This window comes from Amphibalanus amphitrite, unplaced genomic scaffold, assembly GCF_019059575.1.
Source record: "Amphibalanus amphitrite isolate SeventyFive unplaced genomic scaffold, NRLGWU_Aamphi_draft 000255F_arrow, whole genome shotgun sequence".
NCBI lineage: Eukaryota > Metazoa > Arthropoda > Thecostraca > Balanomorpha > Balanidae > Amphibalanus > Amphibalanus amphitrite.
The window spans coordinates 316837-332552 of NW_024881750.1; the positions used below are offsets into that span (position 1 = coordinate 316837).

Sequence of the window (15716 nt, forward strand, 5' to 3'; positions counted from 1 at the left end):
GTGAAGGCACCCAATGGTGCCCATTGGTTTTGTTGTATGAGGGAGCCTCATTCGGATATCAACTTCCAACAGACACAAATATATTTAGAAAAGTAAGCTCGAGATTGAGCTTTGGTAGCTAGACCCAGCTGAACATAAAATCATCACTGGAACGTTTGGCATACTCACACCTGTCAGAAATAAAGACACGAGGGCTCAGAAATCCTCGGAAGCGTATTTTCGCACACGTTCTGTACATTCGATTTCATCTGATCAGTCGGAAAGGCGTGGTGGCGGCATTACATTAGAATTCATGTGACCAGTCGGATGTGTGGCGATGGCAAGCAGAATGCGGACATCAGCGTGTTAGTGAGAAGCTCAGTAAAAATATGAGCTTGGTAGACGCTACAAGAACAGTCGAGGGCTTCACAGATTTCGATTTTTTTTGTGGACGGACTACAGAACCGAATGGTTTGCATTTCTTCGAGTGATGATACTCTCTCGCAGCACCTATTCACGGTGTTTACACGACAAAAGAACACGCTGCGGACTATTAAGTACCCAGGCGACGTATGAGCGAATTTAAATGTGTCTCGCTGTGTATTTGTATAACAATAGCTATGAGCTTGACCAGACTAAACCAATCAGGAGTCATGTCCCGGGAAGATAACACACAGGTCACAGAGTGCAGTTAAGCTATATCTGCGAATATTACCCCGGAATCATGCCTCTTCCTTGCAATTACTGGCCATTATGACATGCTACCACAATATATGACGTGTGTTTCCACTTAAAAATACACAACTATTTTGTGACATATAGCTGCATTCATCAAACACAGGTGTCATTTGCATCAAAAGTCGGGAGCACTTTCTTCACATCCCACAAAACACACGAGCAGCATCAATTTACGCTACTGTATTGCAAAAATGGACACATTCATACTGCGATTCGACATGCCCTGACTCGGTTAGCCCGCTCCGACTCCGTCCCTCTCTGAGCACAAGTTCACCTGCCATCACAAGCCGTCGGTTGGTCCAGAGCACCCCTGCTGCGCGCACTCCCCTCGCTAGAAGCCGGCCGTCCGCGCCGCGGCTACCGGCCCGGCCGGGGTCATTGTTTGAGCAGGTCATCGGCGGCGTCGGGGGTGTAAAAGAGCCGGCAGCGCTCCCGGACGATGGTTCGGCTCCGGTCGCGCACCACCTCCTCCACGTGAAGCTCGGAACGGTATAGCCGCAGCTGAAAAGGACACGGAAATGTGTGAGCCGCACGAATTCCCGCGACATGGGAACGATGCTTCTAAGGTAGAATATAAGTAGACAGTGTGGTACATACCGAGTATATCAGCGCATGTTTCCAAATATGCATCATATTCCTCCATGCGTCAGTATTTTCCCGAAAATAAAGTCAAGCCATGGAGGTGATAACACGAGCGTCTTTCTACAACGAAATGTGATATGACAATCATTTCCGAATCATTATCACCGTATGTAACTCTTCTCCTCGCTAACTCCTCGTAACTAGCTCTCTCACCTTGGACTGCTCACGGCGGAGGTCTCTCAGCAGGTCGGCGTTGTCCCTGCTCTCCTCGCTGGTCTCGCGCTGGGCCCGCAACTGGTCGACGCGGCCGGCCGTCTCTGCCACGCAGCGCTGCAGCGCAGACTCCCGGCACAGGTAGCTCTCCTTCAGCTGGCAGCCCACAACGGTCACAGCATTTACAGCACTGGATTTACGAGCATGGTAAAACCATCCATCGAATAACGTAACCTTATAATAATTACCTACTCTTAAAATAGTGTTACAAATTCAACGTTCAAATAAACTATATTCTTGCGAATTTCATTAGTAACTCGGAAACCAAATCCATCAACAACGAATTACTATATAAAATACATAAATACGAAATACAACAATGAATGACTACCAACTCCAACCCCAATTTCAAGTCACACCAGAAATGTATTACATAATAGACATTAGGCACTTACCTTAGAGTAAAGATCTTTGCACGTTTGTGAAGCATCGACTTGGCCCTCAAATGACTTTGTTGGTAATGACTGGTTTAGTGCATAAATTATCTTGTCATCTATTATTCGAGACTTCTTTAAAACCTCCTGAAAACAGGGAAATTTAGTTATAAAGACAGTGACACAAACAACACTTTGTTCGAGCAGTGAAGTACTGGATCTACAACCAGTGTCCTGTGAAAAAATATAAGGCAAGAGAATAGCAGATACACAGCATACTACATAGTACCCATCTCACCTGATAAATAGCATCGACATTCGACAATACATGCAACGTCTAGTGGCTAAGCCGCTAAATTATCTTAACATACACGTTATATTTCAAAAGTGTAACGGATCAAGAGGCATCCATTACGCCGGTGAATCTGCATCCGTTACGTTGGCGCGGTCCTGCTGGCCTTTGATTGAGACGGTCCAGCTCTTCCGGGGGGGGGGGGGGGGGCAAACCCAGTCACCGGTCCCTCGTTCCCGCAGCCCGCCAGTCACTGATCCGTTGGAGTCCCGGCTCGGCCCAGCTCGTCCGCCCCTCGTCCCAGCTCGTCCGCCCCCCGTCCCAGCTCGTCCGCCCCTCGTCCTACCACCCCGGCGGTTTCTCGTCCCAGTCTGACAATTGGCAGGACTTTATTTGACAGCTCGCTGGAGAGCCTGCTTGACCCACGCCCTGGTGGGGTCTGATTATAACGCGACCTGGTGGGGGGGGGGGGGCTATTCCCCCTCATATCTCCGAAACTACTGGACGGATTCGTAAAACTCAAACGGCGTTCGATAGCCCAGTAAGAACTGTCAGGGAGAAATTAATTTCATTAACCTCGGGATCACAGATAACGTCACAGGTCAAGTCAAAGCTAAAAAGATTCACCGTTCACGGGCATTGCAGGAAATGCGTAACATCGACACCGAGTAAAACGCATTTTATCGAAAATCATCGATAGACCGTCAGTTGCCTAGTACATATGTTGCTAAAAGAAAGATAGAGAAAAAAGTTGCTAAAAGAGGTCACCGATACCAGGTCAGGTCACAGCACAGAGATCAGGTGAGTCTGTGACCAGGTCACCAAGTATCAACACATGAACCCACCTTTACTAAGGCCATGTGACGCATGTTTCATGACCAATTTTTCATTTCCAACTGAACAGTCTTAGTTAGATGACCAGCAAGGATGGTTTAGGTTACGTTCTGCCTTCTGGTGGAGGTCAGGTCAAGGTCAGCTTAAAAAGGTCAAATTTCAAAGTTAATATTTTTGCGCAAGAAGAGGCATTAGTAAAGCAGAGGCCAAATGAAGGCTTTCTAACCAAGGAGAGACGCTGTAGGTTTGTAGGTTGTAGGGTATGTTTGCAGGTGTGTATGGTTGTAGGTTTTTAGGTTGTAGGTTTGTGGGTTGTAGGTTGTGGGTTAGGTTAGGTTAGGTCAGGTTAGGTTTGTTTAAGTTTTGTTAGAAAGAAGCACCTCCAGGTATAGGGCCTCTACTTAGTTGGAAAACCTGCACGACATCTGCTCTACCAATACCAAAAAGGGTAGGTAGGTACCTACATTATATAGTTCAGACTTCAGTAGTACCCACCTACCTATTTGTAATGGATGCAGCTCATCACCAGCCAGTCTGCAAAACGTGGCAGGCTTCGACGAGATCTCGTCGGGGCAGACACCACAGGTTGGGGCAGAAATAGGGGCAGGTTTCAGGAAGATTGGGGCAGAAACAGGAAAATCTGGTGCAGAAGTTAAAAAATTGACACAGAAGTGATTTTCTCAGCTTCTCACTGCTTCCTACATCATTATATCGTTACATTATTTGCATCATTAGGGGCAGGAATTGGGCTGCCCTGAAAATCTTGTCGAGCTCCCTGCCATGTTTTGCAGACTGGATCACCAGGAAGTCAATGGTGGTCTAAGTTTTATTTTGTGTGGTCTATAATTGCTGCAAATTGAGTTTGAATATTAGAAATAACAATTTTTAGCAGTTTTTTTTTTGCCAAAACTTTGCCAAAAAATAGTTTTCAGCTCAAATTTGGCAAGTTGGTAACAGACTAATGCGTCTATAACATATATTCCAGATTCTTTAAAATTATGCACAAAATTTGTACACATTTACACAGAAAAGCACACAAATTTATACACATAACAGGGCGTTATCAAAGAATAAATTGATTATTTACATGCTTAAGGACTCAAAATGATTTCGTCACAAATGCGCCATATATGTCTCAGACAGCACGCGATACGTGCCACAGCTCTCGTAAGTCATTGGTTACTGTAATAAAACATTACCTGGAAGGCAAGGAAATCAGCGCATCCGATCGATGATGGATTGACAGCTTCCATTGTCGCCCCGGAACTCATCGTAGGCAAAGACGGTCAGTTTTCATCAAAGTAATGGTGAGAGATCCCCTCCCGCCGGTCACTCCGTGTGAAGGAAAAATCGTGAGTTTAGAGACACGACGAAAAACTTTGAAGACTTTATTGAGAAGTCTTCAAATAGTTTTGCGTGTCTGCAGTCTACCCGGTTTATATGCCGTTTATATGCAATAATAATGGTGTCAAAATGCCTTGGTTTATCCTCACATGTAGGACTACATGAAAAATATTCTTCTATTCAATTTATCGTACATTCGCCGAGCATTTTATGCTAAAAATTTGGTTGAAAATGTTAAGCATAGGAAACAGAGATTACAAAAGTTCTGAGTTTTTTAACATGGTGACCAGTGGAGAGAAATGAGCACAATTGCCTTTTCGAGAGTCCTGAGCTTCTCATCTTCAGCTTGTTTGCTTCATGGGCAGCGGGCTCACTTGTCAAGAAAAAGCCGAGAGAAAAAGTCAGAAAAATCTTAGAACATAGAGAAAAATAATAAAGTCTTGCTGCGTGAACTCTCAAGTGACAGTAAAGGGGCGGCAGGAAGCTGAATGTTTGTGTAGTCACGTGATAAACCCGAGGCATGTATATTGAAAGTCAGCATACCCAGCGTTAGGTCACGTGTTTTTTGCCCATCTTCTCTACAGAAGTCCCACCGTGATTCTTGTGGGGATGATCAGTGACATACATTTTTACGAGCCAAGGCTATATATCGTACGCCGTGCAAGCCGTGAGTGAAAGAGATTGGAAAGGGTGGTGCGGGTGGTGGTGTATCTGTAAAACGCAGTTCACACTTGCCCGTAAGGTCTGCCGGTGACGGGCCCGACACCGTCAAAACGGCCGAATCTGACGGAGCGACGGCCGTCAGGTCGACGGGCATGTGTGAACCGGCAACGTTTGACGGCCGGCAACAGCTGACTGCGCCGGCGCCGGACCTGACGGCCGTCGCTTTGGAAAGTTCAGCAATGTTCAACTTTTGACGGTGACGGGCCCGTCCGTTTGAATGTCTGCGTGTTGGAGGAAGAGGAAAAGGAACGTTCTCATGCAGCATCAAGCTTATATGCATTTTTAAGAGCATTTATACCATTTTCCATCCATTTGTTCAGATGAAAGTGTTTATTACAGCACGATATCTTGAGATTCGATCCCTGATTTAAATCAGCGAACCTATGTGTCTTTCATTTAAATAAATTTGCAGCAATATTTGACATTAAAATGTAAATGCGTGGTATCTTATCTCTGTAATTCAAAGAATATTTTTTACCTCTCGGCCTCTACCCTCCCCCATCCCCTTCCCCCATCTGCGTCAATCTCGAAAATGGTGCGCCATTTCTGTCACAATATATGGCAGCCAATAGGAGCTACCAAATCTCAACTTTCGTTCGACGGGCTGCAGGCCGTCAGGTCACTATAATTTTAGGGAAGAATGATAAGTGATAATACCATTGACATGAAAGCAAATATATCACTTTTAACATTGGGCTTTGAACTATGGAATAGTAGTTTCGTGGCAATTAAGTCTAGACCAGCACAAATCAGTAGCTTTTGCGCCACAGCGATCAGTGATCACCCTAGGCAAAGATAATCCATTTCTTTTTCTGAAAAGAGTGCCTTGTAGAGGAGGGCAGCCATCATAGCATCAACCTCAGCATGGAGCTGATTTTGAACTACGCAATATGAATGGTCAGTGGGTAATAAGCTTCTGCGGCAGACACTAAAATAGGCATAGAATACAGTTCTTCCTTTAGGAAAAGGGAATAATCTCCTTCTGTAAACATTAATTTTTTTCTTTTCTGATCATTTTAAGCATAAAAAATCATAAAACTGTAGCAAAATACAAATTTGAGGAGTGGTAAATTTCCTTAAACCTATATGAGCTGAATTCTCAACGACATGAGTAATAAGAGTTTTGAAAAGCGCAACAGTTTTTGTGCTGCTCTATTCTCAAATGGCTTCTGAGATATAACTGAATTTGGATTTAGGTGGAAAAATATTCTTTGATGGTTTCTGAGACTTAAATGAAATGGAATTAAAGTGGAAAGTTTGATTTTTTATAAGTTCATTAATTCAGGGGACAGTTTCACAGCACCCAAGCTTATCCTAGGCAGAGCTTGTTGCACGTTCTTAGACCTCTATCATCTGATTAACCCTCGCCGGACCTATTGGTTTTCTACATACGCGCCGGCCGAGGGGGGGGGGGGGCGGGTACGACCCCCCCTCGCCGTTTCGCCCCTGGTGGAGCTAGCGCGTCGCGGAAAAAACGAGCGTGTGCGCCGTTACGAGACGCAGAGATTGGTACCCGATTTTAAGGTCCTAGGTCAACCGGTGACCTCTGAGGTCAGGTCAAGTGCCTCAGGGTACGGTTCAGTTTTTGGTGAATAACTTCGCAAAAAACGGCCGCAGAGCCGCGATTTTGGCAGCATCGTGTTCGCCTCACTCAGGCGCGTCGAATGATATACTTTTTGTTCGGGTCAGGTCAACTTAGGGTGTTGACCTCAGGTCAAGGTCAGGTCAGCACCCCCAGGTCACGAAATTGGTCGAAAGAGGTCATGTCGCATATCATTCGATTCGGCAGGTCTTCCTGAGTCCATTGGTGGCTTTCTCGACTCGCTAGCTCAATTTGATCGGGAGTTATTGACGAAAAACTAATATGACCTTGATGACGTCATAAATGACGTCACGGAAGGTCAGCATTGCAAAAGTGACGCATCTAACCTTGCAAGGAGTGCATCAAATCACGATTCTGTGTGCTTGAGATAGTTGGAGATCGTTCCCGGCACCAGAATAGCAGTTTTCATTTTTCCCCATTGACTTATAATGGTGAGGTCACGAAAATGACCTGACCTCATATGACCTTTAGGAAAAATCCGAGATATACAAGTTGTGAGACTCATAATGGATACTAGATCCTGCAAGTTTCATTTCCCTGTGACATCTCCTCTGGCAGTGAGGGCGTTGCGAAGTTGCGACATCTGAAGACCGTGCAGAGGTTCACTTATGACGTCATAGGTCAGTGACCTGACCTGACTCAAAAATGCGGTTGGTGTCAAAAGATGCGGCTTGGATCAAAGGTCAGGTATGCCAAGTTTCAGCTCTCTATCGCCAGCGTGTTCGGAGCTATCGCGAAAAAACCCTATGGGGGGGGGGGGGGCGGCACCCGCCCCCCCCCCTCGGCCGGCGAGGGTTAAGCCATGCAGGTTAGGTAGAGGTACCTCCCTGGGTGCTTTTATGCCAAATAAAGTTTAATTGTGCTATCAAAGGCGCCCATAGTTTTTTTCCACTTTGTTACAGTGAACTGGCTGCAGTTGATTCCATCAACTACAGACAGTCCTACAGATCATCTGGATGTTTATATAGGTGTTCTCTGCAGCAATTTAAACCTGAGGGGGTGGAGGGTGTGGGGCTTTTGCCTGTGCCACCTGGAGTCCTAGACTATCAACTGGAACAGAGGTCAAGGTATCTATGAGATGCACAGTGCTTTGTTTTAAAGATCTCTTCAACACTGCATGCCACTTTCCCAGAGCAGTGAAGGAGCCATGTAATAGGTACATATAATAGCCCTTTTCCAGCAGGGCATAAACTTTTGCAAATGCAGACCCCTCAGCAAGGCATGAATTAGTCATAGTTGTGAATCCCAGCTGTGAAGACTTGCATGCTTTATTGGTACAAGCAGGGCTGCGGAGTCGGAGTCGGAGTTGGTCGGAGTCGACAGTTGTGACCGGAGTCGGAGTCAGAGTCGGAGTCGATTTTAGAAACCCGAGTCGGAGTCGGAGTCGCCGAAAATCCATCGACTCCGCAGCCCTGGATACAAGTATATACCTACCTAATTACTGCAGGGATGTTAACAAGGCTAGCTTAAATTATACACTGTGTAAGACCATAAACATGAGTTAGGGACATGAAGCTATTAATTTTTCCTCATAATTGGATGCTTCATAGACAAGACTTTCTTTGGATGACAACTGGGGATCCACAAAATCAAACCCAAGGTCTGCATGAGCAGACATCTCTTGATGTCTGTTGTTAGCTGCTTTGACCACTTGTAAGCATCCTGCATCCCTGGGAAAGTGTCACATTCCAGGCTAAGAATAAGCATCTGGCAGAATCAGATAGCAGTTGTGAGGGTCTGCCCAACAAGCTCTGCCTAGCATGGTCTCTGGACTCCAGCTGCTGAAGTCCAGCACTGTCAGCTGCTCATTTAAACATTTAAACTAAATTAGAAAGCCATATGCTTGACTGTGTTCATTGGCTTGCAGTAAAAGGTCCTGAATTTTGTTATTTCGTGTTTGAGGTGCAATGCTGCTTTCTTAGTTCAAACCCCTACATCATAAAATGATATTCCATTTCGTTATGAAAAGTTAAAGTGTGTTGGAAGACTGATGTTATTGAGATTTAAAATTCGTGATTGTCAACAGCCAATAGCCTCTACTGTTTGTCCCTGTGGCTTGTGCTGAGCAGAGACTATTCCACTGACTCGTAACTGGATGTTGTATGCAGTCAGCGTCCAGTGACAATGTCTTCGCACCGGCACCGCTACAAGAACGAGGGTCTCGACTCTGCCGAGCTGCGGCGCCGCAGAGAGGAGGAGGGCGTCCAGCTGAGGAAACAGAAGCGCGATCGGCAGCTCAACAAGAGGCGCAACGTGCCGCCGCTGCAGCCGGCGGCGCCGGACGAGCCCGCGCCGGCCGCTGCCCACGCCCAGGTCAGTCAAGGCCAGGGGCCCGCCGGTCACCGCCAAAGATACCTACGCATGTGTCCATTGGAGGCTGTTGTTGCTGTTGTTGGTGTTCCTCTCAGGGCCGGCCGGAGCCGGCCTGTGGCCCCAGGAGGGGCTCCTTGTGGCGGAGGTAGCCGGCGGCCAAGGCCGCCACCAGCTCGCCGTCCTTCAGCTGCTCCGGTCGCATGTGAATGTTGCCTGTCAGTCGCAGGCGGATGCCGGCCAGGCACGGGCACCTGAACAACACATGCTCTGGGGTGTCGGCGTGTGTGTGGTGCTGTGTGTGTGGTGCGGTGGATGTTTTGCGTGTTTCCGCCAAGGGCAACGGTTTTTCGGCGCGGCAGCCGGTACCAGGTGCCGGTGTCTGTGGATCCCACTGCTTCTGTCGGTTGCTAACCTGTCTCCTCACTCGGCAGGAGTCGCAGTGCGTGACGCCGGAGCTGGTTGCCGCGCTGTACAGCCCGGACCCGGAGCGATTGGTGGAGGCGGCCCACCGCTGCCGGAAACTGCTCAGCCGCGAGCCGAACCCGCCGATTGACGAGGTGATCCGGGCGGGCGTGGTGCCGCGCTTCGTGCAGCTGCTGCAGGCCGACCACCAGCGACTGCAGGTGAGCCGCCGACTGCCGACACACAGCTGAGTCGGCCCAGATAGACGGTTTTCTTTTGTGATCGTTGCTACATCACCTTGTATCATTTGCTTAGCCTTGACATTTTTTCGGAATACCTACGCCTTAGTGCTGCTGCTATTATAAGAGTGACCAATGACTTCACCGCCCACCGGTGACCTGTGACCTCCCCTCTGACCTGTGACTATTTCCTCCCACAGTTCGAGGCGGCCTGGGCGCTGACGAACGTGGCCTCGGGCTCGTCGGCTCAGACCCGCTGTGTGGTGGACGCCGGCGCCGTGCCGGTGCTCATCAGTCTGCTGCAGTCGCCGCACGACGAGGTGCGCGACCAGGCTGTCTGGGCGCTAGGAAACGTGGCCGGAGACTCGCCCGAGTGCCGCGACCACCTGCTCGACCAGGGCCTGCTGGGGCCGCTCACTGAGTGAGTGACGGGGACTGGGGCGCTGGCAGGGTGAGTGGCGGGGACTGGGGCGCTGGCAGGGTGAGTGACAGGGACCTGGGGCCACTCACAGAGTGAGTTGTTGGGGCTGAGACCGCTCACAGAGTGAGTGACGGGGGCTGGGGCCGTTCACAGGGTGAGTTATGGAGACTGAGAATGCTCACATAGTGAGTGACGGGGCTGGGCCGCTTACAGAGCAGAGTGAGTGATGGCGACTGGGGCCGCTCACAGGGAGTTACATGAGCTGGGGCCGCTCACCGAGTGAGTTTCGGGGACCTGGGGCCGCTCACAGAGTGAGTGACGGGGTGGGGCCTCTTACAGAGTGAATGATGGGACTAGAGCCGCTCACAGAGTGAGTTAAGGCCTACGGGGACTGTGGCCAATCACGGAATGAGCGACTGTGTCGGGGACTGGGGCCCTAACATGGTCTCGGGCCACACTGACAGTTGGTGTTACTGGAGGTGCCGTTTCTATCCTTTTTGACAGTCGATGTGACTGGTCGAATCCTCTCTGACAGTCGGTGTGACCGATACGATCCTCTCTGACATTCGGCCTTACCGACAGGATTCTCTCGGGCCCCACTCTGCGCCTGTCGCTAAAGCGGAACGCCGTCTGGACGCTGAGTAACCTGTGCCGCGGCAAGAGCCCGCCGCCCGACTTCTCCAAGGTGTCGCCGTGCCTGCCGCTGCTGGCGCGTCTGCTGACCGACCCGGATGGAGAGGTACTGGCCGACGCGTGCTGGGCGCTAGGCTACCTCTCGGACGGGCCCAACTACAAGATCCAGGCGGTGCTGGACGCTGGCGTGTGCCCCCGGCTGGCCGAGCTGCTTCTGTGAGTTACGGGACTGTGGGCGGGTGGGACTGTGAGGAACTGTGGGCTAGGACTTATTATTTGTCAGCGTGATTTTAACGACAAGCTCAGCCAGCCTCGCAGAACCCAGTTATGTTATATGTATGTAATTACGAGTGCTCGGGAAATTCAGGTGCTTTCACCGTATGTATCATAGTCCAACAAAAAATTAATGTCAGCTCGTTTTAATTTGACAACCGCCTTGCGTCTCCCATAAAAAGCGTCCACGCTGTGTTGATCACAACGTTCCAATGTCCCCGCTCCGTCACAGACGGTATATGAATTCCCAATCCGTTATGCTGTACCATGATCGTCCCCTCTCGGTTACAGACACGGCGAGCAGCGTGTGGTGAGCGCCGCGCTGCGTGCCGTCGGTAACATCGCTACCGGAGACGACATGCAGACTCAGGTGATCCTGGGCTGCCAGGCGCTGCCCTGTCTGCGCCACCTGCTCACCAGCCAGAAGGAGAGCATCAAGAAGGAGTCGTGCTGGACCATCAGCAATATCACGGCGGGAAACCAGGCTCAGATACAGGTGAGCAGAGGGAAACTGGGCTCAGATACAGGTGAATAGTGGGAAACCAGGCTCAGATACAGGTGAGCAGAGGGAAACTGGGCTCAGATACAGGTGAATAGTGGGAAACCAGGCTCAGATACAGGTGAGCAGAGGGAAACTGGGCTCAGATACAGGTGAATAGTGGGAAACCAGGCTCAGATACAGGTGAATAGTGGGAAACCAGGCTCAGATACAGGTGAGCAGAGGGAAACTGGGCTCAGATACAGGTGAATAGTGGGAAACCAGGCTCAGATACAGGTGAGCAGCGGGAAACCAGGCTCAGATACAGGTGAATAGTGGGAAACCAGGCTCAGATACAGGTGAGCAGAGGGAAACTGGGCTCAGATACAGGTGAATAGTGGGAAACCAGGCTCAGATACAGGTGAGCAGAGGGAAACTGGGCTCAGATACAGGTGAATAGTGGGAAACCAGGCTCAGATACAGGTGAGCAGAGGGAAACCAGGCTCAGATACAGGTGAGCGGCGGGAAAGCGGGCTCAGATAGAGGTGAGAAGCAGGTCGAAACCAGGCTCATATACAATGGGAACTGCTCAGTCACAGCGTGAAACTAGGCTCAGTCGGGGGAAACCAGGGTCAGGTACAGGTGAGGACATCGCTACAGGGGGATACCAGGGTATTGTCAAGTTGGGAGAATTTGGTCGAGCTCTGGCTAGTAAATTTATTTGTGGTTGATGAGTATTCAGGTGGAGCACTGCTCTCAACTGAGAGTCATCAAGAAGCCTGATGGCGTGGTGCTGTAACGGTATACCGGTTGTTCCCGTCCCGCAGTGATCGTGCCGCTGTACAGTGTACCTTCACGGCCCCTGAGGCCTCTTTGTGACAGTCTCTACCGATGCCCGACAGGCGGTGATTGACGCCGACATCATCCCGGCGCTGGTGGAGGTCATCTGGACGGCCGAGTTCCGCACCCGCAAGGAGGCCGTCTGGGCCATCACCAACGCTACCACGGCCGGCACGCCCGAGCAGACGCGCTACCTCGTCGAACAGGTACGGAACGGGGAGAGAGTTGGATGATGGAGAATTGGGGCGGATGTATGTCAGCAGTCAGCACTACTGTCAGAGTGCTCTGTGTGACCGCAGCACTTGCCCAGAGCGCTACTGAGCATATCCTTGTGACCTACCCCCGTGAATTTATCTATGAATTTTATATTTTATCTATGGAACCTGTGAAATATGTGGAAATTTTATCTATGAAACCTGGCCCTGTCAGTTTGTCCATGTGTACTTTGATCTGACCCTGCCTGTGGATCTCCCAGTGACCATCTGACCTGACCCCGTCTGTGGTCTGCCCAGCCGCGGCCACATGACCCGACCCCACCCACCCTCCGTCCCCAGCGCTGCATCCCGGCTCTGTGCGAGATGCTGGGGGTGCTGGACCCCAAGATCACCCAGGTGGCGCTGAACGGTCTGGAGAACATCCTGCGGGTCGGCGAACTGGACGCCAGGGAGTCGGGCCAGAACCAGTACGCCCTGCTGGTCGAGGAGTGCTGCGGTGAGCACCGGCTGCCTTACTGGTGGAGTGGGTGTCAGTCTCTCTGCTGCCCGGAGTGCAGCACTGTATAATTGGGTGTCACCAGGGGGAAGGGTGCAGCGGGTGCTGCTTGCCCTGCTGTTCGGGATTGCTGTACTCGTAGCTGCTCAGTCGTGGGCGATGAGAACTGAGATGTTCTATTAGAATGCCAAGTAGTCCATTCATGTCTTTTGGCTAGGTTTTTACTGTGATGGTAGTGGTACGGCAGCCAATGCCTTTTATTTCATCTGTAATTTGGTCTGACTTTTCCGACAGCTTGCGCATAGTGACTATATTTTTGTTTCCTGCCAGTATGCGGAGGGGCTCAGGTGCTCGACGCGCGTATCTGACCACCGCCTGTACTCTCTGCTCCCCCAGGACTGGATAAGATTGAGGCGCTCCAGACCAGCACCAACCAGGAGGTCTACCAGAAGGCCTACGACCTGATCGACGCCTACTTCAGCGCTGACGGCGACGCCAGCGGCGCGGCCGAGCCGGAGCGAGCCACTGACGGCGAGTACCGAATGGCAGCGGCCCCCGCGGATAGGCCCATTCAGTTCTGAGGGACGCAGGGCCTAGCTCTGAGAGTCGGCGGCCTGGTTCAGCGTGAGGACCGCGGCGGGTAGGCCCAGTTAGTTCGGAGGGATGGCAGCCGGGCTCCTGAGGGTTGCCTGGCCTAGTGCCGAGGACGGCTAGGCCGCTGGGGCAGTTTGGAGCCCAGTGAGACTGCCCTTGGCGCAGCTCCGTCTGTCAACTCGGCCACCAGCTGAGGTAGGCTGAGCGGTCAGCAAACAGTTCGTATTCACTGAGACCGACGTATCAAGAGCGGTGTGCGCTGGCAAATCTCCACTCGATGGTGCTACGAATCAGGCTGGTGACTCGAACGATCCAAACAATGTAGGCGGAATCTGCGGGTGCCCGATCAGCTCTCACTATCCATGGCAAGCAACCCACCTACGAAACAATTTACTCAATTCTAACTCCCCTAAAACGCTGCAGCGAGGTATTCGGGTGAACGCTAGTGACATCTAGCCGGGATGTAACGGACCGGCAGTCTGGTGGAGGCATCCACTCGCCCCGACGGACGCGACTGTCAACTGTCGCTTTAACTGGGCGCGATGGCCGTATTGGTCTGCGCGGCATCCCTCGCTGCAAATGTGATGTGTGTCTGAGTGTTTGAGTGGCCGACTAGATACGGCGAGGTGGCAAGACGTCACTGCGGCGACCTCGCAAGATGCACGACTCTGAGGCAACCACGCCCGACGGAGAATGCTTGCCGAGCTTCGGTGTCCCGCTGCCGTGCGCGATTCTTCTAGTTATTCATGACTCGGACAGACCTGCGACGTAACCGAGTCGAAAGAACTACCCGTTGGAGTGAGGGGAAGCCTCAGGGGATGCCAAACTGTGACGTCATCTGTCTGTGTGTGACGTCAGACGTGACAGAGCCGCCCACTGACTGTAACTGACTGTGATACGGTGCTACGGACGCCGACAGGCGCCACAACACACACATACACACACACATACACTACACACATACATCCACGCTTACAACAGAGACGGACGATGTGACGTGTGGCCACCGGCGCCCCCGACTAGCCACGGGTAAAGACCCAGTATAGATGCTGGCTGTATAATACCCATGTATGTTCTGTGTGACCTGGGGTACATAGGCTTTATGTGCATGGTATCTTTTACTTATGTATAACGTTTTATTTACACCTAAGTATCGATTTATTTTGATGTAGAGGTTGCGATGAGCTGCTGCATCTCGCTTATTATTTTCTTTCAGCCGATAGCTGTGTGCAAATTTGTCTATAAGAGCGTGTGTAGTGCGTGTGGTGTCGTCCGGCCGCGGTATTGTGTGAGCTGCGCCCCTGTGTGTACCGTATGTGACGTGTGTCGGGCAGAACTGCCGTGAGAGCGACCTGGCACCGTCAGGGACCTACAGCTCTCCCCGGCTGCAGTGCAATGAATGGGACTATGACTGGGGAGATCGCAAGGTGCTTCTACACCCCCTAACCAGAGGATGGACGTCCCGCCGGGTTTTATTAATGCCAAGCTATGTAAACACACCGCTAGATTCGCTGTGATTCGGGTCCCGATTTATAATATGTGGTACACTAGGGTAATTATGTTAATTGAAGTGGTCGTGAAAGATAACCGGCCGTCAGCTAATACATCGCCGTTCTCACGGTATCTCGGATGGTTCTTTGTTTGGAATTGTGATCCTATTTTATTGGCTGCTGTGTCGCGTGATGTTGCCCTAAGTGATAATATTTGGCACAGAGACACGGTGGATGGCTGCCCTGAGGACCCTTTAGACTTTATTGTCTAAGGTCTTGCTTATTGTCATTGCTCGCTGCCTATTGATAGAACAAGGGCGTTGAACCTTCCCGACTACTTAACAACTACACTGTGAACCTTGGTGTACTCTCAGGGTTTCTCAGGTGAGCTTGCTTGGCATGATATCTGGATTTAAAACTGACCCCGTTTGGATGAAACTAACTATAGGTCACTGGACGATATAAGAATCCGGAACAAAATGATGGCATCATTGGCTGACCGACTGGGCAAACAATGAAGGGGACGCAGAACAGATTGTGGGGAACCGGAGATATTCGATATTTCCGCCGCTTCGGTCCA

The 15716-nt window shown here is 50.6% G+C and overlaps 2 protein-coding genes across 2 annotated transcripts; one reads left to right on the forward strand and one right to left on the reverse strand.

The window, feature by feature from the left end:
• Positions 1–881: 881 nt before the first annotated feature.
• On the reverse strand, positions 882–4424 carry LOC122386564 (protein MIX23-like). Its single transcript, XM_043375854.1, has 4 exons — positions 4272–4424; positions 1968–2093; positions 1513–1668; positions 882–1218 (listed from the first exon to the last, which is right to left on the reverse strand). Exons 1-4 carry the CDS (start codon positions 4341–4343, stop codon positions 1093–1095), a joined length of 480 nt encoding a protein of 159 aa, XP_043231789.1. The 5' UTR covers positions 4344–4424; the 3' UTR covers positions 882–1092.
• Positions 4425–8866: 4442 nt separating this feature from the next.
• Positions 8867–15276, forward strand: LOC122386557 (importin subunit alpha-7-like). The gene is made up of 8 exons (XM_043375846.1): positions 8867–8995; positions 9487–9678; positions 9897–10117; positions 10700–10966; positions 11315–11519; positions 12404–12547; positions 12896–13052; positions 13449–15276. The coding sequence occupies exons 1-8, from the start codon at positions 8867–8869 to the stop codon at positions 13631–13633; spliced, it is 1500 nt and encodes a 499-aa protein (XP_043231781.1). The 3' UTR covers positions 13634–15276.
• The last annotated feature ends 440 nt before the right edge of the window (positions 15277–15716 follow it).

Excerpts from the sequence above, each read along its gene's own strand:
- LOC122386564 (XM_043375854.1), bottom strand. The coding sequence starts at position 4,343 with ATGAGTTCCGGGGCGACAATGGAAGCTGTCAATCCATCATCGATCGGA. Across the intron at positions 2,094-4,271 it reads CTGATTTCCTTGCCTTCCAG|GAGGTTTTAAAGAAGTCTCG; the intron begins GTAATGTTTTAT and ends CCCTGTTTTCAG. Across the intron at positions 1,219-1,512 it reads TCCGCCGTGAGCAGTCCAAG|CTGCGGCTATACCGTTCCGA; the intron begins GTGAGAGAGCTA and ends TGTCCTTTTCAG.
- LOC122386557 (XM_043375846.1), top strand. The coding sequence starts at position 8,867 with ATGTCTTCGCACCGGCACCGCTACAAGAACGAGGGTCTCGACTCTGCC. Across the intron at positions 9,679-9,896 it reads CCGACCACCAGCGACTGCAG|TTCGAGGCGGCCTGGGCGCT; the intron begins GTGAGCCGCCGA and ends TTCCTCCCACAG. Across the intron at positions 12,548-12,895 it reads CGCGCTACCTCGTCGAACAG|CGCTGCATCCCGGCTCTGTG; the intron begins GTACGGAACGGG and ends CTCCGTCCCCAG.